Source organism: Mixophyes fleayi, chromosome 6, assembly GCF_038048845.1.
Source record: "Mixophyes fleayi isolate aMixFle1 chromosome 6, aMixFle1.hap1, whole genome shotgun sequence".
NCBI lineage: Eukaryota > Metazoa > Chordata > Amphibia > Anura > Limnodynastidae > Mixophyes > Mixophyes fleayi.
In genome coordinates this window covers 111,251,362-111,277,884 of record NC_134407.1, presented here as the reverse complement: position 1 = coordinate 111,277,884, position 26,523 = coordinate 111,251,362, and the positions used below count along the sequence as shown (strand labels likewise).

At 43.9% G+C, this 26,523-nt stretch overlaps 1 protein-coding gene across 3 annotated transcripts in view; it reads right to left on the bottom strand.

Moving 5' to 3' along the window:
• The window catches only part of NRG3 (neuregulin 3), a 1,349,256-nt gene that overhangs the window by 278,555 nt on the left and 1,044,178 nt on the right, over positions 1–26,523 (bottom strand). For 2 of the 3 annotated variants that reach the window (XM_075217160.1, XM_075217162.1), the window contains exon 4: positions 26,286–26,312. In XM_075217160.1, the coding sequence (XP_075073261.1) occupies positions 26,286–26,312 (27 nt within the window). The remainder of the gene's footprint in view (positions 1–26,285; positions 26,313–26,523) is intronic. The other variant, XM_075217161.1, reaches the window with a different exon arrangement.

The following is a 26,523-nucleotide window of genomic DNA, read 5'->3' as shown; positions in this document are numbered from 1 at the left end:
CCACGAAGACAAAATAGATATACTACCACTGATACTTTCATATCTCGCAGACGCAGCAAGACGTTTTGTGAATTTAATTAATGTGAAACAGGATAGAGTAAATATATGTTAACATGTCTACACCTATGCATTTATTGGCGCACAGTTAAACGAGGTCTGAAATGAAAGAGAATATTATGTAAATATAATATTTGTAAAACAGTGCAATTTCCAGGGCAGTGAGTGACAGGTAGCATAGTATAAGGACAGCGAGTATGTGCCAAGCAATGGCATACACCAAGTGGCTCACGTTTTCCAGCTGTGAAGCACAACTTGTGAATATCGTGTGCACCCCAAATTCTGCTCCTTATAGCAGCGTGTGGGCTGCTATAAGGAGAGCTGTGTTATGTTACTCGCTACATACCTCATTGGCTTTCAGCACAGAACACAGATGATAGATCACAGCAGGAACCTCAGAGCACTTTTAAATCTCCCGCCCCCTGTTCAGTGCAGTGAATAAATTAACTGACGTCACTGAGGGGCGGGAAGTTTAAATGGCTCAGTTACAGCCGCTCTAGCACCACTCAGAGAGATTAAACTTTGAAATGAGAGCACTAATAATGCTACAGGGGTGCCCCTCTCAGCCCCAAAACACTAACCAGCCCCCTTGTGGATAGAAAATATGGCTAATTTCTCCATCTCAGAAATGAAAATCTTTTAGCAAAAAAAGTCAGCCATATTTGTATTCTCATGTGAAGCCAGGGTGAGTACACCCACTCTCTCTGTCATGTACCATAGGTATGGCTCTGCGTTTTCAGCTTGGCTGAGATGAAAGCACCAAACAGCTGTTAGAAGCAGTAGAACTAAAAAGCTCCGGTTGCCTCAAGTCGCCATCACCACCACCACCACCACCACCACCACAGCGCCCAGGGTCTAGGGGTGGGGTACGGCCCAACGGTGCTGAGTACACCATCAAAACTTACCCCTTCATCTTATAAGTATGCAGCTATGTACAATGTGTTTTAGAAAGGGTTGTGCTGGAGTCTCAGGAGAGCAGGGAGCCAGTGGTGGTCCTAATCCTGCTCATAGGTGCTGGCTGGGGACCCGGGACAGGGGAGACACAGGGAAAGTACAGGGCATAGGTAGCAGGTCAGATCAAAGCAAGAAGTATGTGGGAAAGGCAGAGTGTTGACCCGAGCACTGATCGTGCTGCTGGCTCTCACTGTCAGCAGTGACAGTGAGAGCAAGCAGGATGGCAGTCTCTCTACAGCACTTAATGCTCCACACTGACCGTGTGCTATCATGACAGTACCCGGCATAAGTGCACAAATCCTTTAAAAATGCAAAGCAGGTGAATAATTGAAAAGACAAAAAAAAAAACCTATGTTTCAGTGAGTATTATATTTCAGTCTAAAGCAGACCTGGGCAAACTCCGGCCCACGGGCCACATACGGCCTGCCAGCCTTCCGAATCCGGCCCGCCGGGTCTGCCCAGGAGATTTAATTAATTTTGCTGCCAGCCACAGGTTCTGGAAGGGATACGGAGCTGGTCGGCGATGCGCGTCCCTTCCAGAGCATCAGATCATGCCGGGGCCGGATACAGGGTAATCCCCTTCGCTGCTGCGTAGGGAGGAAGTGCGCACTGTCCATACACCTCTCCAGCCGCATTCACAGCAGCGCCGCGGAGGAGAGCACAGAAGAGTATGGAAGAAGACAGTAAAAAGGTAAGTATTACTGTTACAGACAACATCATGCCGGGTGCAGCAGAGCTGAGGGGCAGCACGGCATGATGCAGATCACCACAGGACAGCGGGCATCATGCCGCGCTGCCCCTCAGCTCTGCTGTGCCCGGCATGATGTTGATTAAAGATGGACAGTTGGACGGATAGAGCTCTGGTATAGTGGGGTAATATCTAGGTGGGGGTTCCAGTCACTGTGTTTATTGATGGTGGTACTGTGGGTCACTGTTTTTATTGATATTGGTACTGTGGGTCACTGTTTTTATTGATGGCTGTGCTGTGGGTCACTGTTTTTATTGATGGAGGTGCTAGTAACTTGTTCTCTTCTGTTTTTTATCTCTTCCCAGTAAGTTCTCCTGCCACTGCCATACTGCCAGCTGTCTCGTCCTCTGCTCCTGACCTTCAGACCAAATGGGGGACAATATTCTCACTCACATGCCAACACTGAAGGAAGCCAAACCATCAGCTGATCACCTCCACAGGTACTCATCCATGTTAGAAGCACTGCATGCTGAGTTTTCATTGCGATTTCAAGACTTCAAAAGACTTGAGAGTGAAATGGACATGGTTTCTTCTCCCTTCAGCTGCAATGTGGATAATGCACCCAGTGATGTTCAGATGGAACTCATTGACTTGCAGTCTGACACACTTCTGGCAGCGCACTTTAGGTCTGTCCCATTGCTTGAGTTTTACTCATCACTCAAAGAGGAGAACTTTCCACGCATGAGGAGACATGCTCTGAAAATTCTAGTCCTCTTTGGATCTACCTACATATGTGAACAGACATTCTCAGTGATGAAGTTCAACAAATCCAGACACAGATCCTGTATCACTGATGACCACCTCTCAGCTGTCCTTCGCATAGCCACCTCAGATATTCCGCCAGATTTCAGTGCACTTGTTCAAGCCCAAGACAGACTAGATTTCTCCCACTGAACAGGTAAATGATTCTTATATATAATTTGCTGCATTTTATGATGGGCCCTTTATAATGGCCTTTTATAAATTTGGTTCGGCCCTCGAACACAGATCTGATTTTCCATGTGGCCCCCGAAAGAAATTAATTGCCCACCCCTGCTCTAAAGAACTGCTGATGTGCTAAATTACCGTCCCATCTCTCAGCTCCCTTGCCCCTCCAAGCTTCTAGAGAGACTTGCCTACACTCGCCTCACACGCTTTCTTTCCGCAAACAACCTGTTGGATCCTCTTCAGTCTGGCTTTCGTTCTCAACACTCCACAGAGACTGCGCTGACCAAGGTTGTTAATGATCTGATCACTGCTAAGACTGAACGCCATTACTCTCTCCTAATTCTCCTTGATCTCTCGGCTGCATTTGACACCGTTGACCACTCTCTTCTCATACAAACACTGCAATCCCTAGGTCTTCAAGACACAGTTCTATCCTGGTTCTCATCTTACCTCTCTAATCGCTCTTTCACTGTTAATTTCTCTGGAGCCACCTCTGCTCCGCTTCCCCTATCAGTTGGAGTACCACAAGGCTCGGTGCTAGGTCCTCTGCTGTTCTCTATCTATACCGCTTCTCTTGGAAATCTAATAAGTTCCTTTGGCTTTCAGTATCATCTCTATGCGGATGATACCCAAATCTATCTATCCTCTCCTGATATCTCGACATCTGTGTTGTCCCGTGTAACTGACTGTCTTTCTGCCATTTCATCTTGGATGGCCTCTCGTCAACTCAAACTTAATCTTTCTAAAACAGAGTTAATAATATTCCCACCCGCCAACAAGAGCATACCTGACATTTCTATCTCTGTTGATAACATGACCATAAATCCCACCCCACAAGCTCGCTGCCTAGGTGTAATCCTTGATTCACGCCTATCCTTTGTTCCCCACATTGACTCTATATCTAAATCATGTTACATACATCTAAAGAACATTTCCAGAATCCGCACATATCTCACACAAGACACTGCTAAAACCTTAATTCATGCACTAATCATCTCCCGCATTGACTATTGCAATTCCCTCCTTACTGGTCTTCCCAAAAACAGACTCAAACCCCTAAAATCTATTTTGCATGCTTCGGCAAGACTGATTTTCCTTGCAAATAGCTATTCCTCTGTTGAATCACTCTGTATGTCTCTACACTGGCTGCCTGTCTTCTACCGAATCCAATATAAAATACTTTTACTAACCTACAAGGCCATCAACAAAGCTGCACCAACATACATCTCCTCTCTTGTCTCAAAATATCTCCCAACTCGGCAACTCCGTTCTGCAAAAGATCGGCGTCTCTCATCCACCCTCATTACATCCTCCCATTCCCGGTTACAGGACTTTTTTCGGGCTGCACCCACTCTATGGAACTCTCTCCCTCGCACAATAAGACTCTCCTCTGTTCTACAAACTTTCAAGCGTTCTCTGAAAACCTACCTATTCAGACAAGCTTATAATATTCCTCAACCACCATCTTAACCTCACTACCTTTAGCCTGTTACACAATTTCACACAAGACAACTACCCCCGGAATAACATTGTTGTGTGACAGGATCATTTAGCTTATGAGTCACCCTACCTTTGCAGTCTGGCTGGGCCAAGATGCAAAATGTATACTTAACCTCATGTGTCAATCTCCCATTGTCCCATAGATTGTAAGCTTGCGAGCAGGGCCTTCTCACCTCTTTGTCTGTTTTACCCAGTTTGTTTATTAGTTTATTACGTTTGTCCCCAATTGTAAAGCGCTACGGAATATGTTGGCGCTATATAAATAAATGATGATGATGATGATGATGATGTGCTGCATTGAACAGGATGTGAGAATCCTGCTGACAGATTTCACTAAAATCATTACTGCACGATCTCTGACAGTACTGCCGATCTCTCACACTCATAATTCTGTACTAGCAGATAACCAAGCACTCTTCCTGTAGCTTCTATGTAGTCTAATAATCAGAATGTGTCCTCTAGACAGGGCTGCCATTATAATCTGTGGGGCCCAGGACAAATTAAGGCTCCCCCCATCCCTCTGCACCGTACATGTGCCCCCTCCCTCTGCACAGTACATTTTATGCTCCCTCCCTATCATAGTAAATGCCCTCTTATCTTTTCATCACAGAAAATGCTCAGCAACCCCCCATTCTTTCATAATAAACGCCCCTCCATCATAATAAATGCTCAATAAACTTACCTTGTTCTTGAAGCGATGCTGTGGCTCCTGGTCACTAATAGAATGTGAGCGTGACGCACAGTGATAACATCACTGCGCCGCACACTCCCAGTCTAACGGTGTCTTGGAGCCGCAGCATCGCGAGAGGCAGATTGGTCAGACTAAGGGGCCCAGACAGTTCAGGGTGCCCGGATAGACACTCCTGTCTGTCCGGGCCCCTTACAGCTGTACTGGCCGTAACCCCCCTGATGGTGACCCTGGAAGTGGGTGAAAGAGCCGAGAAGTGGGTGAGGAGTGCAGAGAAGTTTGTGAGGAATGTAGTGTGATGGGTGCAGAGGTGGAGCAGTGAAATGAGAGTGCAGTGTATGAGGGGTGCATGTGATTTAGTGTGGGAGGGATACAGTGAAATGAGATATGCAGTGTGGGAGGGGTGCTTGAGATGCAATGTAGAGAATTAACTGAACATTGTATACTTAGAGGTACAGTTCTCATGTCTGAGGAGAGGGATACTAATTGCAGTTCATGTCTCTTGGGTGGGTTTAAGGATCAAGTTAATGGGCTGATACTTTGGTATTATTAAGGGATGCAATGTGGTACATAGACTGTTAGAATTGTGAGAGGTGTTGTGAAATGCTAGAGAGGTGCAGTGAGAGGGGTGCAGTACAGTGCTGTAGTGTGAGGGGGTATGTGCAGTGCTGTAGAGGTGTTGTGTGAAGGGGTACATGCAGTGCTACAGAGATCTAATGTGAGGGGGGTACCTGCAGTGGTGTAGATATGTAGTGAGCCCCAGTATCACATGGGACATGCACCAAGTGACAGGTGCCATCCCAGGTGTGAGGAGCAGCGTGCGGATGCGATGAATGAGGTAAGTGATGGGCAGCATGTCAGTAAAATGTGTGTGTGTGATGGGCAGCATGTCAGTAAAGTGTGTGTGTGATGGGCAGCATGTCAGTAAAATGTGTGTGTGTGTGGTGGGCAGCATGTCAGTAAAATGTGTGTGTGTGTGGTGGGCAGTATGTCAGTAAAATGTGTGTGTGTGTGTGTGTGTGTGTGCGATGGCCAGCATGTCAGTAAAATGTGTGTGTGTGCGATGGCCAGCATGTCAGTAAAACGTGTGTGTGTGATGGCCAGCATGTCAGTAAAATGTGTGTGTGTAATGGGTAGCATGTCAGTAAAGTGTGTTTGTGAAGGGCTGCATGTCAGTAAAATGTGTGTGTATGTGTGTGATGAGCAGCATGTCAGCAAAATGTGTGTGTGTGTGTGTTGATGAGCAGCATGTCAGTAAAATGTGTGTGTGTGTGATGGGCAGCATGTCAGTAAAGTGTGTGTGTGTGTGTGTGATGGGTTGCATGTCAGTAAAATGTGTGTGTGTGATGGGTTTCATGTCAGTAAAATGTGTATGTGTGATGGGCTGCATGTTAGTAAAGTGTATGTGATGGGAAGCATGTCAGTAAAGTGTGTGTGATGGGCAGCATGTCAGTAAAGTGAGTGTGTGATGGGCAGCATGTCAGTAAAGGTTGTGTGTGATGGGCAGCATGTCAGTAAAGTGTGTGTGTGATGGGCAGCATGTTAGTAAAGTGTGTTTGTGATGGGCAGCATGTCAGTAAAGTGTGTGTGTGATGGGCTGTATGTCAGTAAAATGTGTGTGTGTGTGTGTGTAATGAGCAGCATGTCAGCAAAATGTGTGTGTGTGTGTGTGATGGGCAGCATGTCAGTAAAATGTGTGTGTGTAATGGGCAGCATGTCAGTAAAATGTGTGTGATGTGTAGCATGTCAGTAAAATGTGTGTTTGTGATGGGCAGCATGTCAGTAAAATGTGTGTGTGATGGGCAGCATGTCAGTAAAATGTGTGTGACGGACAGCATGTCAGTAAAATGTGTGTGTGTGATAGGCTGCATGTCAGTAAAGTGTGTGTGTGTGTGATGGTCAGCTTGTCAGTAAAATGTGTGTTTGTGATGGGCAGCATGTCAGTAAAATGTGTGTGTGTGATGGGCAGCATGTCAGTAAAATGTGTGTGACGGACAGCATGTCAGTAAAATGTGTGTGTGTGATAGGCAGCACTGCACTACAGCCCTACAGAACTGCACCTACCCCTTCACGCTACACATCTACAGCTCAGCACCTACTCCCTCACACTACACCTCTACAGCACCCTTACAGCGCTATACTACCACCTCACACTACACCTATACAGCACTGCACCTACCTCCTCACACTACAGCACTGCACCCATCCTCCTCTCACACTACTGCACTGCACCTACCCCCCTCACATTACAGCACTGTACCTACCCCCGTACTGCACCTTTGCAGCTCTGCATTTACCCGCTCACACTACACTTCTACAGCACTGCACCTACCGCCTCAGACTACAGCCCTACAGCACTACACCCCCTCAAGCTACACCTTTACAGCACTGCACCTACCCGCTCACACTAGACCCCTACAGCACTGCACTTACCCCCTCACACTAGAGCACTGCACCTACCCGCTCACACTGTACCATACTCCCTCACACTACAGCTCTGCACTATTTCCTTCACACTACACCGTTACAGCACTTCACCTACCCCCTCACACTACACCTCTACAGCACTGCACTTTCCTCCTCATACTACTCCTCTACAGAACTGCACCTACCCTCCTCACACTATAGCACTGCGCCTACCCACTCACACTACAACACTACAGCCCACACACTACACCTCTACAGCACTGCAATTACCCCATCACACTGCACCCCTACAGCACTGCACCTACCCTTTCACACTACACCTTTTGAGCATTGCACCTACCCGCTCACACTACTCCTACCCCCTCTCACTACACCTCTACAGCACTGCACCTACCCCTTCACACTGCACCCCTACAGCACTCCATTGCTACTCTACAACACTGCACCTTTCCTCTCACATTACACCTCTTCAGCACTGCACCTACCTCCTCACAGTACACCTCTACAGCACGGCCCCTGTCCCCTACAGCACTCCACTACTACTCTACAGCACTGCGCCTACCCACTGACACTACAACACTACAGCCCACACACTATACCTCTACAGCACTGCATTTACCCCCTCACACTACACCCCTACATCACTGCACATACCCCCTCACACTACACCGCTTGAGCACTGAACCACCCACTGACACTGCACCTACCCACTCACACTGCATATCTACAGCACTGCACCTACCCCCTCAGACTACACTCCTAAAGCACTACACTTCTACAGCACTGCACCTACCCTCTCACACTACACCCCTAAAGCACTGCACCTACCCCCTCACACTACACCTCTACAGAACTGAACTTACCCCCTCACACATATCTACAGCACTGCATGTACCCCCCTCCACACTAGACCTCTATAGCACTGCATGTACCCCCCTTCACACTACACCTCTATGGCACTACACCTACCCCTCACACTGCACCTCTACAGCACTGCACATACCCCATCACACCAGAGCACTGTACTGCACCCATCTCACTGCACCTCTATAGCATTTCACAACACCTCTCACAATTCTAACAGTCTATGTACCCCATTGTATCCCTTAATAATACCAAAGTATCAGCCCATAACCTTGATCCTTAAACCCAGCCAAGAGACTGGGAGTGTGCGGCGCGGTGATGTCATCACGGTGCGTCACACTCTCATTCTGTCAGTAACCAGCAGCCGTAACATCGCTTCAATAACAAGGTAAGTTTATTGAGCATTTATTATGATAGAGGGGCGTTTATATAGGGGAGGGGGGGAGCTGAGCATTTTCTGTGATGACATGGTGAGGAGGGGAGCGGAGCATTTGCTGTGATGGAATGATAAGAGGGCATTTACTATGATAGGGAGGGAGCAGAGAATGTACTGAGCAGAGAAAGGGGGCACATCTACAGTGCAGCGGGACAGGGGGGAGCCTGCCACATTATTTAATACTGGGCCCCACAGATTCTGATGGCAGCACTGTCTAGAGGACACATTCTGATTTTTAGATTACAGAGAGGCTACAGTAAAAGTGCTTGATAATCTGCCAGTACAGCAATATGTGTGTGAGAGATTGGCAGTACTGTCAGAGATCGTGCAGCAGGCGCGGGCTGGCAGATGTCAGCCCTGGGGCGGACAGGCGGCCGCATCATGTGACACGCGATGAGGCCGCGTCCTTGATGACGCGGCCGCATCGCGTGTCACGTGATGCAGCCACCTGTGCGCTGACGCGGCCGTACACGTATATATTGTGATGCGGCCGCCGGTGAAAATAGACTTTATTGCATCCGGGGGGCAGCCGGCCGGCCTACCCCCCGGCCCTAACACCGGTAAGACTGAGCCCCCCTGTCCCCCGGGCCAGCCCTCCCCTGTCGTGCAGTAATGATTCTGAAATCTGTCAGCAGGATTCTAACGTCCTGTCCAATGCAGCATATCAACAGTTCTTTGGAATGAAATATAATACTCACTAAAACATAGATTGATCTTTTTTTTTTTTTTCAATTATTCACCTGCCTTGGATTTTTAAAGGATTTGTGCACTTATCCTGTCATGATAGCACACAGCTGATGGAGAGCATTAAGTGCTGTAGAGACACAACCAGAGACTGCCACCCTGCTTGCTCTCACTGTCACTGCTGACCATGAGAGCAAGCAGCACGATCAGTGCTCGGGTCAACACTCTGCCTTCCCCACATACTTCTTTATTCAATCTGCCCTTCTAGCTGCGCCCTGTACTTTCCCCGTGTCCCCCCTGTCTCGGGTCCCTAACCAGCACCTATGAGCAGGATTGGGGCCACTACTGGCTCCCTGATCTCATGAGACTCCAGCACAAGCCTAGGTGCAAAAATCCTGCCAGCATTGCTGCTTTCCATATTGGGCATCTAGCAGCATGGATTCTGAGCAGAGATTGAAGTAACCTGTCACTCAACCTATTTGCAAATAATTGCTCAGATATAATAGAGTGGACTGTCCATTGCTTTAAATGGATCTGCTTGTAAATGGCCAACAGACACCAAAGTAACTGGGAAAAGCGGCAGTTGTGACATGCCAGACCCCGGTGGTAGTCAGCATATCGATGCTGGCTACCACCGACAACACTTACCCTGACATCAGCAAATCCCGATGCAGGAAGTAGTTGCCGCAACTTGATGACGTCAGTGAGATAGGCGATGTAAGTAGTCTGCACCTACCCCCTCAGATGATGAGACGATATGTTTACTTTATGTTTACTTTAGAAAAGAGGCGTCTAAGGGGAGATATGATTACTATGTACAAACTCATTAGGGGTCAATACAGAGAGCTTTCATGGGAACTTTTTACCCCAAGGACCATACACAGGACACGTGGTCATCCCCTAAGGTTAGAGGAGAGGAAATTTCATAACCAGCAAAGGAAGGGGTTCTTTACAGTAAGGGCAGTCAAGATATGGAATTCATTGCCAGGGAAGGTTGTGATGGCAGATTCAATAGATATGTTTAAGAAAGGGTTAGACAAATTTTTAGCGGAAAGGTGTATCCAGGGATACGACCGTTAATTTAAAATAAAGGATAGTAGTGCATATAGGGTAAAAATTGGATTGCAATATTGAGTCTGGGGGGATTTTCAAAATTGAAACAGATGGGCGGTTGCCTACTCTGGATTAATTTCAAATATAAGTGCAGGATCGCAGGAGATCTAAAATAGGTTGAACTTGATGGACTGGTGTCTTTTTTCAACCTCATCAACTATGTTACTATGTTACTATGTGAGATAGGCGATATAAGTAGTCTGCGCCTACCCCCATTAGATGTGTACACAGTGAGATAGGCGATGTAAGGAGATGTAAGTATGCAGCTAGCTGCATACTTACATTACCCCCTTAAGAGCAGTGTAACCAGCGTCGCCTATCTCACTGATGTCATCAATTCGCGTTGGCGTCTTTCTGCATCGGGATTGGCTGAAGCCGGTTCACAAAAGAGTCGCCATGGATCCTCATCGGAAATCAGCCGTCCGGACTGAAGATGTTGGGGGTAAGTGTTGTCAGTGTACTCAGCATCGTTAGGCTGTACCCCACCCACAGACCCTGGACGCTGTGATGTTGGTGATGGCGACTTCAGGCAACCGGAGCTTTTTGGTTCTGCTGCTTCTAACAGCTGTCATCTCAGCCAGGCTGAAAACGCAGAGCCATACCTATGGTACATGTTAAAGAGAGTAGGTGTACTCAGCCTGGCTTCACATGAGAATACAAATATGGCTGACTAAGAGAGTTTCATTTCTGAGATGGAGAAATTAGCCATATTTTCTATGCACAGGGGGGCTGGTTAGTATTTTGGGGCTGAGAGGGGCAACCCTGTAGTATTATTAGTGCTCTCATTTCAAAGTTTAATCTCTCTGAGTGGTGCCAAAGCCGATGTAAAAGAACCGTTTAAACTTCCCGCCCCTCAGTGACGTCAGTTAATTTATTCACTGTACTGAACAGGGGGCGGGAGATTTAAAAGTGCTCTGAGGTTCCTGTTGTGATCACCTATTTATCATATGTGTTCTGTGCCGAAAGCCAACAAGGTATGTAGCAAGTAACATAACAAAGCTCTCCTTATAGCAGCCCACACGCTTTCCTACTGCCTGCCTCGAAATCTGAATTTGGGGTGCACACGATATTCACAAGCTGCCCTTCCCTACTGGAAAACAAGTATTACAAATATTATAATTACATAATATTCTCTTTCATTTCAGACCTCGGTTAACTGTACGCCAATAGATGCATAGGTGTAGACATGTTAACATATATTTACTATATCCTGTCTCACGTTTATTAAGTTCACAAAACATCTTGCTGTGTCTACGAGATATGAAAGTATCAGTGTAGTATATCTATTTTGTCTTCGTGGGTGGACTTGGGTTGAAAGGAATCGAAGCATGTGTGCTTGATTTTGCCTTGTTTTTGCAAAGATATGATGCTTTTGTTTGAGTTGTATGGCTCTATGTGCTGGGGTTTCTTGCGTTCCCAAGCTCAGTTACATTTATCTCTGCTAGGAAATGGGAAAGTATGGCTGCTATAGATGGACATACAATTCAAGTTGTCACACTGGCTACACAGATAGTGTGCAGTATACTACAACGCGCAGTATAAATCTGTATCTAGTCCACTGCACTGCGGATAAATTTCTTCTAAAGTACTGTCAATCTCAGTGCATTGCACTTTATAACTGCAGAGCGCATGTATATCTAGCCAAGTGCCATCTCATTCACTGCAGTATCTGGAAGTAATGGTTCTCAGTGGAATGCATAGGATATAGAGAGATGCACTCTGCCAGAGACATTCAGAAGTAAGTTGCAGCACGCATATGAGGGAGAGACAGCAAGCTGACTGTGATCATCTGATAGTGGAGACAACATGGCAGCATGTGGACACAGAGAACCCTCATGGGAGATCTCCATTGGAAACCACAAGATAAACTTCTGTCCACTAGGAAAGCCACCAATAGCTAGACTTTGGGTAATACAGCACAATTTACGTTTACAATTTAAGGGACCAATAGAAGTAAGCTGGTATGATACAGATCCATTTATTCCCTTATTGTTTCCATGGAGAGTCTCTGAGATGATTCTATTCAGATTGTTCATATTGACGAGAACTTTTCTACCTTTGGGATACTAATTTGTGTCCATAGGCGAGTGGGACTTGTTTGTACTGGTATTACTATACCCCCTGGGGAAAAGTGAACATTGTAACATTATTCCCTTATATTTGTGTACACTTATTATTATTTCTATTTCATACACACATGGTCTATATTTACCAACTCCCCTCAGACACACGACTGAATGTCTCTCTGGATTTCTTACTAAACACACAGAGTGTAGAGCTAATTTGTTTTCTTTATAGTTATTGTAATCAAGGATGCTGGACACTGGGGTATAGGCTATGACAATTGAGAGAAAACCTGAAGCGCAGGGGTGATATGTGATAAAAGCTGGGGCACAAGGTGTGACATGATAAAAAATCATGGGCACCTAGGAGTAATGTGAGAGAAAATTATACTGCTGCATAGGCTGTGACAATTGAAAGAAAAGCTGGTGAGCAGGTGGTGACATGTGAAAGCAAGGCTAGTGTGCAAGGGGCAACATGAAAGAAACGTTGGGGCACGGTGTGACATGAGAAATAAAATCTTGTGTGCAGGGGGTGACAATTGAGAGAAAAGCAGGGGCACAGGGTGTGATGTGATAAAAAAAAACTTGAGCACATACGAGTGATGTGAGAAAATTTGGTGCACAGGGGTGACGTGAAAGAAAAGCCGTTGCACAAGTGGTGATGTGAGATAATATCTGGTGCATAGGTAGTGACAAATGAGAAAAAAGCTAGTGTGAATGGGAGTGACGTGAGAGAAAAGCTGGTGCACAGGTGGTGACGTGATAAAAAAGCTGGTGCGCAGGGGGTGGTTTGAGAGAAAATCTAGTGTGCAGTGGGTGAAAAGTGAGAGAAAAGATAGTGCAAATGAGGGTTACATGTGAGAGAAAAGCAGGTCCACAGGGTGTGATGTGCTAAAAAAGCTTGTGCACATAGGACTAACGTGATAGAAAAGCTGGTCCACAGGGTGTGATGTGCTAAAAAAGCTTATGCACATAGGACTAACGTGATAGAAAAGCTGGTCCACAGGGTGTGATGTGCTAAAAAAGCTTGTGCACAAAGGACTGACGTGATAGAAAAGCTGGAGCGCAGGGGGTGACATGAGAGTAAAGCTGGTGCACTTGGCGATGGCATGTGTGCACAAAGCTGGTGGGCCTTGGGGTATTTATGAGAGAAAGCAATGCACTGGAAATGGAGAGTGCTAGGTTTAGAGAAAATCTTAGGAAAAATTACTTTATCAAAATGGTAGTGAATAGGTGGGATACTCATCCAACAGAGGTGGTAGAGGTTAGTATAATAAAGCAATATTAAAACTCTTGTTTTTTAGGGATTAAGAAAAATAGTGGAAATTAGATGGGCCAAGTTATTCTTAATGGCCGTACAATTCTAGGCTTATAAATTTATTATCAATAGTTTTACTTTACAAAAAGCCATGAAATTCCATAAACAAAAAACCTTATGGTTTAACATGTTCGATTAAGGTTCCGTACACACCATCTAAAATGTAAAAAAACTATAAAGCTCCGGTGCCGGGAGGGTTAATCATCTATTAATGTTAATGACCTGTTCCTCGGGTAGTGAGAGACTGAGCAAATAGTGTTTTAGACTTTTAAATATCACCTTACAGGTGCAACTCCTGATTAGTCAGCTGTTACGGTACTGGTAGTTACAGGTCTGGTAGTCAGAGCAGGCCTGTACACGACCAGATGCTGAGTCTACTAGGTTCTGAATAAGGAGGCAAGACACGATGTAGTTCTTCAATACTTCAATGAAAAACATATATATATATATATATATATATATATATATATATATAATATGCAGATGTCAATTAGCCACGGCGAAGCGTGACAAGGTGGTAAACACAATAGCAGTCAATTCACAGCACAGATGATAATATGCAGGTGTCCAATAGCCACGGCGGAGCGTGACAAGGTGATAACCACAATAGCAGTCTATTCACAGCACAGATGATAATATGCAGGTGTCCAATAGCCACGGCGGAGTGTGACAAGGATAAACACAATAACAGTCTTGTTATATGCACATGAACAGACTTGCAGCAGGCTGTGAATCAGTAGAGGCTCAATAGAGAGAAAACAAAGTCTTGGTAATATGCACAAGATGATACTTGCAGCAGGGAAATCCCAGTAGAAGTGCTCCAGCACTAGGTAGAGAACTGAAACTCCTACACAGGAAGACACAGGATACACAGGAGTCCAAGGAATCAGGCTAGCAACAAGTTGCACTGACAGTGAGCAGATGTCAGTGCTGAGTTTAAATAGAGCAGGTAAAGTGACCACGCCCTGAGGGTGAGTCATGTGAGGCACAGAAAAACAGAGCAGACAGGGAAAGTAACAAAACCTGGTCAGGATTGTTACAGTACCCCCCTCCCTAGGGGTGGATCTGGACACCTACGATAATTTTTAGGGAATGTTTTCCGAAACTGTTTGAGTAAACGAGGAGCATGAATGTCTGAAGCTTTAACCCAAGAACGTTCCTTAGGCCCATAGTCTTTCTAATCGACCAGGAATTGCAGTGATCCTCTGGATCTACGAGAGTTCAATAGTTGTTTAATCTCATATTCAGTTTGATCTTGAGAAGTAGCCGAAGGCGGAGAAGCTGTGACTCTTGAAAATTGATTTTGTATCACAGGTTTTAACAGAGAGACATGAAACACATTGGGAATCCGTAGTGAGGATGGAAGTTCCAATCTGAAAGCTGCTGGATTAATTATCTCGGAGATTCGGTAGGGACCGACAAACTTGGGTGCTAGTTTCATACTAGGAACTTTTGAACGGATATTTTTTGTGGATAACCAGACCTTATCCCCTGGAAGGAGTGGAGGTGCAGGACACCTTTTCCTATCGAAAATTTTTTGGCCCGTGCAGCAGAATTCTCCAGATTACTTTTGGTTTGAGTCCAAATGAGAGAAAACTTGCGTAGCAGGGAATTTACTGCAGGAACTGAGGAGATAGGAGTTTGAGAAAAGGTAGGTGGTCTGGGATGAAATCCATACATGACAAAAAAGGGTGAATTACCAACAGCTTCATGAAAATGATTGTTATGGGCGAATTCAGCCCATGGGAGGAGTTCCAGCCAATCCGCTTGGTGAGCAGACACATACATTCATAGGAATTTTTCGAGCTCTTGGTTAGTCCATTCGGTCAGGCCATTAGACTGAGGATGGTATGCCGATGAAAAGTCCAATTTAATGCCTAACTGTGAACAAAAGGATCTCCAGAACCTTGAAACAAACTGTGAACCACGGTCTGACACGATATGGAGTGGACAGCCGTGGAGGCGAAATATTTCTTTGATGAAAAGTTCTGCCAACAATGCGGAAAAAGGGAGTCCTTTGAGAGGAATGAAATGAGATGCTCTCGAAAAACGGTCTGTCACCACCCAGATAACTGTATGAGCTTTGGAAGGAGGCAGATCAGTAATAAAGTCCATAGATACTTGAGACCAGGGTACTTCAGGAACAGGTAGAGGAATAAGAGGACCGAAGGGTCTATGCCGAGGAATCTTATGTTGTGCACATTTAGAGCAGGCAGAAACAAATGATTTTACATCTTTCAGAAGGGATGGCCACCAATAGTACCGGGTCAGGAGTTCTCCAGTCTTCTTTTCTCCAGCATGACCCGAGAAGCGAGATAAATGGGCCCAGCGTAACAACTTGAGACGTAGATGTGGTAATATGAAGGTCCGGCCTGGAGGGCAAGTAGATTTATTCACAGGAGTAAGAGCCAAGACACAACTAGGGTCAAAGATGGGATGAATGTCCTCAGGAGAATCCTGGTCTACGGAATGAAAGGACCTAGAAAGTGCGTCTGCTTTTTTATTTTTTGATCCCGGACGGAAGGTAAGTTTAATATCAAATCTTGAAAAGAACAAGGATCATCTGGCTTGACGCGGATTCAGACATCGAGCCGAACGGAGATAAATTAGGTTCTTATGGTCTGTATATATTGTAATAGGAAACAAGGCCCCTTCCAACAGATGTCGCCATTCAGACAGGGCTAATTTAATAGCCAATAATTCTTGATCTCCTATACCATAATTCTTTTCTGCTGGGAGGAATTTGCGATAGAAAAACCCACATGGATGTAGTTTCCTAGAAGCGTCACGTTGAGACAAAACTGCACCAGTGCCCACAGAAGATGCATCTACCTCCAAGAAGAAGGGACATTGGCAATCAGGTTGCTGAAGAATAGGAGCAGAAGAGAAGGCTGACTTTAGATGCTCAAAGGCAGAGATAGCCTCGGGAGACCAATGCTTGGGATTGGCTGATTTCTTGGTAAGAGCAGTAATGGGGGCAATGATGGCAGAATACCCCTTGATGAATTGTCTGTAATAATTGGCGAAGCCAAGGAAGCGTTGGATAGCTTTCAACCCGGTGGGCAAGGGCCAATCCACAATTTCTTTTCGTTTAGCTGGGTCCATTTGAAGGGCTGTGCCCGAGAGGATGTAGCCTAAGAAAGGAATCTGAGGTTGCTCGAAAAGGCACTTTTCATGTTTACAGAAGAGGTTGTGTTCTCTCACGAGTCAGGACTTGACCTACATGCTCCCTATGTGAAGGGAGGTTTCGAGAAAATATCAGAATATCGTCCAGGTAGATGATGACGAATTGATAGAGAAGGTCTTGGAAAATATCATTCATGAGGGTTTGGAATACAGCTGGAGCATTACAAAGCCCAAAGGGCATTACAAGATATTCAAAGTGCCCATCATGTGTGTTAAATGCTGTTTTCCATTCGTCACCTGCCTTAATACGAACGAGATTGTAGGCCCCTCGTAAATCTAATTTGGTAAATACAGTAGCGCCTTTAATGTGGTTGAACAGCTCGGAGATGAGGGGTAACGGATACCTATTTTTAACGGTAATAGCATTAAGTCCTCGAAAGTCAATGCATGGCCGGAGGCCGCCATCCTTCTTTTTAATGAAAAAGAATCCAGCGCCAGCTGGAGAGGTGGACTTCCGGATAAAACCTTTTTGCAGGTTTTCTTGAATATATCTAGTCATTGCCTGGGTCTCAGGAAGAGAAAGGGGATATACATGACCACGAGGAATAGGTATGTCAGGAAGAAGCTCGATTCCACAATCCCAAATGCGATGAGGGGGAAGCTTGGTTGCCTCCTTTTCACAGAAGACGTCTGCATACTGTTGGTATTGATGAGGTAAAGATAGTAATGACAATGCAGTGGTTAGATGTAGAGGTACTACTTTCTTCAGACAGTGAGACGAACACCGTGATCCCCAGGACAAAATTTGAGCAGTATTCCAGTCCAGAGTTGGGGAGTGGAGACGTAACCATGGCAGACCTAACACAAGGAAATTGATGGTCTTTGGAAGAACTAGGAAGGATATTTTTTCATGGTGCAGGATTCCAATTTGAAGGGTGAGGGGAACCGTCCGGAACTGAATAAAGCCTCCTGGAATATTACTGCCATTGATGGCTGTGAGACGTGCAGGACGTTCTAGTGGTGTAGTAAGAATATGATATTTCTCAACCACAGTGGCGGCAATAAAATTACCGGCTGCACCAGAATCCAGAAAGGCATCCAGCGGAATAGAGAGATTCCAGAAAAACAGACAACAAGAGGTTCTCTTTGTGATGAGAACTGTTGAGGGAAAAATTAAACAGACCTAACGGGATTCCCACTTGCTCTGTTTGGTCTGAGTGTTTTCCTGGATGCGTAGGACAACTACTGATGCGATGGGACTTCCCTCCACAATAGAGGCACAGATTATTTTTAAATCTTCTCTCTCTCTCACTTGGAGAGAGGCGGGACCTACTTGCATGGATTCTTTTGGGGGCTTAGCGGCCCCGAAGTTATGGAAAACAGGGCGATGATTAGGACACCGAATCTGTTCCTTTTCTTGAACCCTCTACTTGAATCGAAGATCTATTTTGACACACAATGAGATCAGATCATCCAAGGAAGATGGGAGGTCACGGGAAGCCAACACGTCTTTTATTTGATCAGATAGGCCTTGCCAGAACGTGGCCACCAGCGCTTCGTCATTCCAGCGCAGCTCGGAGGCCATTGTCCTAAATAAGATAGCATATTGTCCCACAGAATGAGAGCCTTGTCGTAAACGAAGAATTCCTGTAGCTGCACTGGAAAGCCGACCAGGTTCATCAAAAATGTTTTGAAGGTTGTCCGAAATTCTGTATAATTTTGCAGCAAGGGGTCATTCTTCTCCCATAGGGGTGAGGCCCAGGCCAGAGCTTGACCAGAAAGAAGGGACAAAATGTAGGCAATTTTTGCCCTATCCGTAGGAAAGTTTCTGGGCAATAAATCGAAGTGAATTGCGCACGGATTCATGAATCCTCTACATGACTTGGGGTTCCCATCGTACATAGGAGGATTAGGAATTTGTGGGTACATGGTAGTTGTGTTAGCAGAAGACTCAGCAGATGTCTTAGATTTAAGGGAGGATGCCAGAGTGTCCTGAAAAGAATCCAGACGAGAGGATACAACCTGTAAGAACTGCATGAGACGATCTTGATTGGTCTCTTGTTTTTCCACTCTCCCTTTTAGGTGTTGAAATAGGTCCTTGGTAGAGGGATCGTCCATGGTGTTCATTTCCTTTTTTGGGTCAATGCAAACTGTTACGGTGCTGGTAGTTACAGGTCTGATAGTCAGAGCAGGCCTGTACACGACCAGATGCTGAGTCTACTAGGTTCTGAATAAGGAGGCAAGACACGATGTAGTTCTTCAATGAAAAACATATATATATATCTATATATATATATATATATATATGCAGATGTCAATTAGCCACGGCGGATCGTGACAAGGTGGTAAACACAATAGCAGTCAATTCACAGCACAGATGAAAATATGCAGGTGTCCAATAGCCACGGCGGAGCGTGACAAGGTGATAACCACAATAGCAGTCTATTCACAGCACAGATGATAATATGCAGGTGTCCAATAGCCATGGCGGAGCGTGACAAGGGTAAACACAATAACAGTCTTGTTATATGCACATGAACAGACTTGCAGCAGGCTGTGAATCAGTAGAGGCACAATAGAGAGAAAACAAAGTCATGGTAATATGCACAAGATGATACTTGCAGCAGGGAAATCCCAGTAGAAGTGCTCCAGCACTAGGTAGAGAACTGAAACTCATACACAGGAAGACACAGGATACACAGGAGTCCAAAAAATCAGGCTAGCAACTAGTTGCACTGACAGTGAGCAGATGTCAGTGCTGAGTTTAAATAGAGCAGGTAAAGTGACCACGCCCTGAGGGTGAGTCATGTGATGCACAGAAAAACAGAGCAGACAGGGAAAGTAACAAAACCTGGTCAGGATTGTTACACCAGCTACTGGCTTGCCGGTTGAAAGACCCAGACTGCACCTCATGAATGGAGTCCACTTTCTCTCTCCATTCATAACCCCAGGAACCATTATACCAGCTTTCCTACAAATGAACACAATCACTGGGAAGCTTTGTCCCAAACACAAGCAATCTACCTAGAGCTTTAAAACACATATGGTAGAAACATGGGGCCTACATATCTGTCACTTATTACTTCCCCAGTGCCATTACCACTGTGTGTGTGTGTGTGTGTGTGTGTGTGTGTGCGTGTGTGTGTGTGCGTGTGTGTGCGTGTGTCTGTGTATGTATATATACATATATAAATATATCATATATATATATATATATATATATATATATGTATATATAAACACAAACTCATCAAGTCATGCCTGTGTGTTACTTGATTCATGCCATTCCTTCTGATAGCACATATATAATATCCATTTTTAGTTCAGAAAGCAATAAAGAAAGAAGTTGTAATTACTCAATCAAATTCTAGCACAACAGTACATCTCTGTGGAGTGGGAATTAATATTGCAAAAAAAGGTAACGGACAGCTATTGCAGTGCAAAGGAGGAAGGGAATAATGCTTCCCCATACCTTGTTATCTCTTCAGAAGCCTGCACACACCAATTTTGCTGGGTTTTACATGTTGTTCTTCCTGACTATGATTACACAGCCTAATTAAGAGAGAGGTTGTGGGAATTTACGATAGAAGCATTACTGGGAGCATGCGCATGCTCTAATGCTCAATCTTTCTGCTACTGTGGATTAAATGTTCTCTTTTGAATTACTATGAGAATAAAATATGTATGCTTTAAATGAGAATAAGAAAAGTAAACATATGAATTATATTTAATCCTTTAGAGTATGGCTTTAAATAAAATGATACATATGTGGCTTATTGGGAGCACTGCACACAAATAATAATGTATGGAATTGCAATTATCACAAATATAGTACATTTTATGGTGCCTTAAAGGATTTCTTCATTCTCAGTGTAAAAATCTCTCTCTGTATCTGATTTTTTTTTCTTGTGTGCAGGACTACTATGAAGGTGGGGGGAATAGCGTAAGGTGCTAGATCTTGGGAGAATATAGCATTTTAAACACAGCAATAAGTGTTTATACTGCAAAGGTGGCGAAACACATTTTGCAATATAATGGATCAATGATATCAATGCAGATGTTCAAAGCACACACTCATGACCCCCTGATAATAAAAATAATATTAATCATCCTAAAATATTTCTAGCACTTAAACAAAATCTTTCTTGTTAGATTACTGAATATGTTTTACAGAGGGCTACATCTTCAACATTTCATTTACAACCTACTAAAATATTATTACTAAATAGTTTGTACAGTTGGTGTAGAGAATCTCATTATTCCAATTTCTGCAGCAACGACACAGCATTTTCAGTATTATCTTTCATAAAAATGTTGCAAGGAATGAAGAGCAATACCACCTAACGCATGGCCACATATTATCATTTAGTTTTGCCATCTGTACTCAAAAAGAGCATTCAGCTATTTGCAAATGTACATTTCATAAGTAGAATATGCATGGTCGTGTAATTTACTATATGAATCATTAATTAATTTATATATCTGGATTGTTGTATCATTGTTTTGGAGAATTATGTCTTCTGGCTGTTACTTTGCGTTCTAAGTGACTCCTGGGTAAACTTGAGATTTTTGCATACTGATTGTACCTTTTTCTCGTAGATACATTTTATTTAAAAACTGTTAGTGAAGTGTAATACCACTTGTATATTACTAGAAGTCTGTGCTACTGTTATATTATAATTGTATTAATAGTATCAATCTTTTACTTTCCACCTGTTCTGGAGTTATGTCTTCCCTGACTCTTTAGCTCTCTTTATCTAAGTTTCTAAATTGAGTGTGATGGCAGAACAGCTAATTTCTCTTAGGTGAAACATGATGGCGATACTTTTAGTAATGATTTTACATTGCCATTGCACACTATACTTGTAAATATAGTTCTAAATATGCATTTCATAAAATATATATGTGACTGGATCACTGGATCTATATACCAATTAACTGAGGCTGAGCGGTTGCTTATCATCAAGTTGTGGGGCAATCAGTGGGCACCACCCCCTGCAGCAGCCTGTGAACTGTCATCTGCTGCGCCCAGATTGGGATCTCTTCACTTTACCAAATTTGATGACACTGTTGGAGATATTGATGGGCATTTGCAGGTGTTTTAAATGCCTTGTAGCCTCCATGACTTGCCCAAACAGGAGTAGGTAAAGTATCTGTTTCCCACGCTACAAGGTCGTGCAGTGGAAGCTTACTGCGGAATGGCCCCAGAGGACTGTGCGGACTATGACATGGTAAAATGGGCCCTCCCTAAGCGCTATGTTATTACCCCGGAGATTATTCGGGACTTGGCTAAAAGCACCCATATCAGCTTTGAGGAATTTGCCAACCAGTTGTTGCAGTTGGACATAAGATGGATTAATGGATCTGACGCCAAGTCCTGGGAAGAATTAGTGGACTTAATTTGCAGAGAGCAATTTCACCACCGGTGTGCGCCGGAGGTGAAGGTGACCATAGCCCAGCAACCCTCGAAAAAGCGGCCCAGTTGGCGGATCAGTATGTGGCAGTGAGGCCACTCTGGCAGAAGCTCCAGGTTAACAGACTGTATATTCACGGGGACACCCCTCTTCTACTCACCCCCAAAAGCAAGTACTGAACCCTTCGGGTACCATTTGTCAGCCACTGACCCGTCCTGTCCCTGGGAGTTATCAGAGACCACCGCATCCAAGACTGGAGAAGAAGTGCTACAGCTGCGGGAAAATCAGTCATTTAAGGATGGACTGTTCCACAGCCACAGCACCCCAGACTAATGCCCGTAATCCGACTCCTGGGGCCTGGCTGACTTGCTTAACTGGCGAATGTGAGCCTGTAGAGACTGTTTCCACCTCTGCCAGCCCAGTGGAGTGTGGCGTGTCTGAAGGTGACTCAACGGAGAGAGTCACCTGTGTGTTTAAAAGTCCCCCCTAAAAACATGTGGAGAAACCTGCAGCCTGTCCAAGTGGGACCCCTATAGGGTGAAGGACTGAGAAACTCAGGGGCCTCAATTACTGTTGTGAGTCCCCATCTTATTGATCCTGCTGCTGTATAGCAAAATCGCACTGCCAAAGTTACTTTGGCAGATGGACTTGAAAAAGAAGTGAAACAGAGGGCTACAGGAAACAGCTGGCCCTTTGCTAATGGAAAGACTACATCCCCTAGCAATGCAGAGGATGTTGTCTCTTGCCAACCTGATCTTGTGGGGGTTCCTGGTGATGCTCCTGTCCCTAGCAGTACGCCAGCTCCAGCGGTGAATACAGCTGACCACAGTGACTCCCCTTTGACTGACCCCACTTTGACTGACCCTAGTCACCCAAACTTAGACCCCCCCTGCAGCATATCCTGACTTAGATGATAGTGAGGGCCACAGGGAAGAGTTCAGGGCAGCGCAACTCTCTGATCCCTCACTGTAAGGCATGAGGCGCTAGGCTGGCGGCAGCCTTCCAACGAGGGAGGTAGGGAGTGTGACCTGGCGTAAAGGGTTATTGTATCGTGTATCTAGGGAGGTAGATGGGGATAGACCAGTCTGGGAACAAGTTCAACTGGTGGTACCACGGGGCTTTCACGTGCAACTAATTTCAGTTGAGCATGAAATCCCTACAGCGGGACACCAGGGCAGAGACTAAACACTGAAGCACCTGACACAGAACTTTCTCTGGCCTGGAATGTCGGATGATGTCCAGGCCTACTGTAAGTCCTGTGATGTGTGTCAGCGTCTTGGTCGCCCCAGTATTCATGCTCCCCTCAGGTCCTTACCAATAATTGGAGAACCTTTTCAGCGAGTGGCCGTGGACATAGTAGGCACCCTACCTGTGCCCATGTCTGACACCTACCCCTTGCCCTGTATTAACAATTCTGTAGATGAGTTAGGCAGAGTTCAGTGTTACCTAGAGGACAATTCCAATTTCAGTAAGATTTGGGAAAATAATCTGGAGCAAATAGGGCTGGAGTTAGGGAAGATGGGGTGGGCAGGTTTGACTGTTAGGGCAGAGAAGTGTCAGATGGGGATGTCAGAGGTACAGTACCTGTGTGATCGTGTGGGGGAGGAAGGGTTAGGTCAGAGCCAGCTAAGGTAGAGACTGGCCCCAGCCCAGTTACATGTACTGACGTTCTTAACGATTGCAGGGGACTACAGACGTTCAATCCCCGACTTGAGTACTGTAGCGAAGCCCCTGACAGATCTCACTAAGAATAAACTCCCCAAAGTAGTTGACTGGACATTCGCTTGTGAGCTGGCATTTCAGTTCAGGAAGTTCGTGCTCCAGTACTGTTGGCGCCTAATTATGACAAGGACTTTATTGTGCAAAATGACATGTCACAGTATGGACTGGGAGCAGTACTTAGCCAGGTGGGACATGCTGGGCAAGAGCACCCAGTGGCCTATTTGAGCAGAAAACTACTAAATCGGGAGGTGGGGTATGCCACAATTGAGAAGGAATGTTTGGCCATTGTGTGGGCAGTGAAAAAGCATCAACCTTATTTGTATGGACGACAATATAGTCTATGAAGATAGCTAGGAAAATGTTCAATTCAATCTCTTAAATAATTTTGTAACTATTTTCAAATGTAAAACTGCAATACTTTTTTCATTGACACTGTCGTTATATCTTTTTAATGCAAAGGTAAATAATACAAAATGCACAACAAATATATTACAGAAAAAATGCAGTAACTAGAATTATGTCAGTACCTTCATATGCCATCACTATAAAGTATCACCATGCAATAAATTTGGCTGAATGTGTATGTCTTTGATAATCATGATTTTATTATAAAAAAACATATGGCATATAGATTAGCCTACCATGAAACTGGTATTATCCTGCATGCATGGAAAGTAATGCAATAAACTGCATTTAATATATGCAATATGCTGTATATTGTCTTCTAGATTGATGACTTGATTAACCAATGCATATGCTGATAATGCTTTTTATTTCTTTCAGTCTTCATATTTTGTTATTCTCTACCTCTCTCTTTCTGTTTGTACACAGTACCTCAATACTATATTTTTCTTTACATATATTAAGTGCAGATAGTCAAATTGGATCAATATTAATTATTGACTAACTAATGCCAGGTCAGCAGAGTTTCTATGTTTGAAACCAGTCTGTTTTCCTTCTCAGTTAAAACAATTCCAATTTTAGAATACAAAATAGAAATAAAACATCAAACTTAAACTATCATATCCAACTAATATCTTATAAACTTAAGGATCATCACTGCACTTTTATGAACACATACATATTTGTTTTTTTTCACGTTCCAGCAGTAGGGAGTGTAAAATTTGATAAAACTACAGCTCAACTCAGGAGTAGATTTTTTGCACATAATGTCCAGATTTAATTTTAATAGCTAATGAGGTTTCAAGATGGATTGATAATCTGCCTCTAATTTTTTTATACTGATATAACATTTATAGTATGATGTCTTACAAAAAGATTGGCTTTAGTTCTTACTGAAGATGGATCATTGCTAAGTTTAAACAGATAGTATGAACAATTGAACTGTCCAAGGTGCAGGAAATACATGATACATGATTGCAGAACATGACGAAAGCACCTAACTCAATTGTTTCTAAACCATTGGAATAGATGAGATGTTGCCTCATATCAATTATAGAGGTAGTAACAGTCTTAACACCAGGCTCAGAGTAATTAAGACTCTCACCATACATAATATAAACTCATGCATTTGTAATACATTAAAATACTATCAGTTTATGAACACATGAGACCCATGTATAATCATTATTGAATTTCAAAAAAGCACAAATTAAGCTAAATATTACTTTAGCACATATCTTTGCTTGGCTTATACACAATAGATGCTTAACTTTATTTTTAACACAACAGCCATGTGTGACTTAATTCTAATTAGTTTCTCTAGTAGAGGTTATTTTTTTACATCTTGTCAAATTTTATCTATAGCATACACATAGCATACATATATGAATCTTACTCTGATATAGTCTAGTATACTAATCTCATTGTGCAATGAATATACAGATATATATTAAAGGGCCATCACTGCGCTAGTCATAAGTGGCATTGCATCTTATATCTACATTTATTTATTTTTTAACTTCCTCAACCAGCATTGGGTAACAATACTTGCATTAGGTGAATGAATTACCTTGTAAACCAAGTAATCTCTCTTAAACATGTCAGTGACAATTGTAGGTATTTCAGTGTGATATCCATTGGTAAAAGAATTTTGCAATCAAACTAATAACATTTTAAATGATACATTTTAAGTCTCCCCCAAAAATACATAACTATTTATTTTGACTTCTAAAGTGATAAGTGATAAAATTACACCTAATGTCATTATTGTTATGACCACATTGCTCATTCGTAAATTGTATATCACATATAGGAATTATTTGAAGAAAAATAGACACTTACCCATAAATTCAATGCCTAAATGGTCTGCTGTATCAAGAAGAACATGCAAAAAAAACAAAAAAATACTGATATTAATTATTTATTTACATAAGCAGTAAAGCAAGCTAATGTTCATCGACTGGAGAACTGTGAACTGGACATAATGCAAGGTTTATTTTTGATTTTTGCTTAATTGTGCCTTAAAAAAAGAGGGGAAAAAACATATACTAGATTAGGGTATCATGTATGCTAGACTATT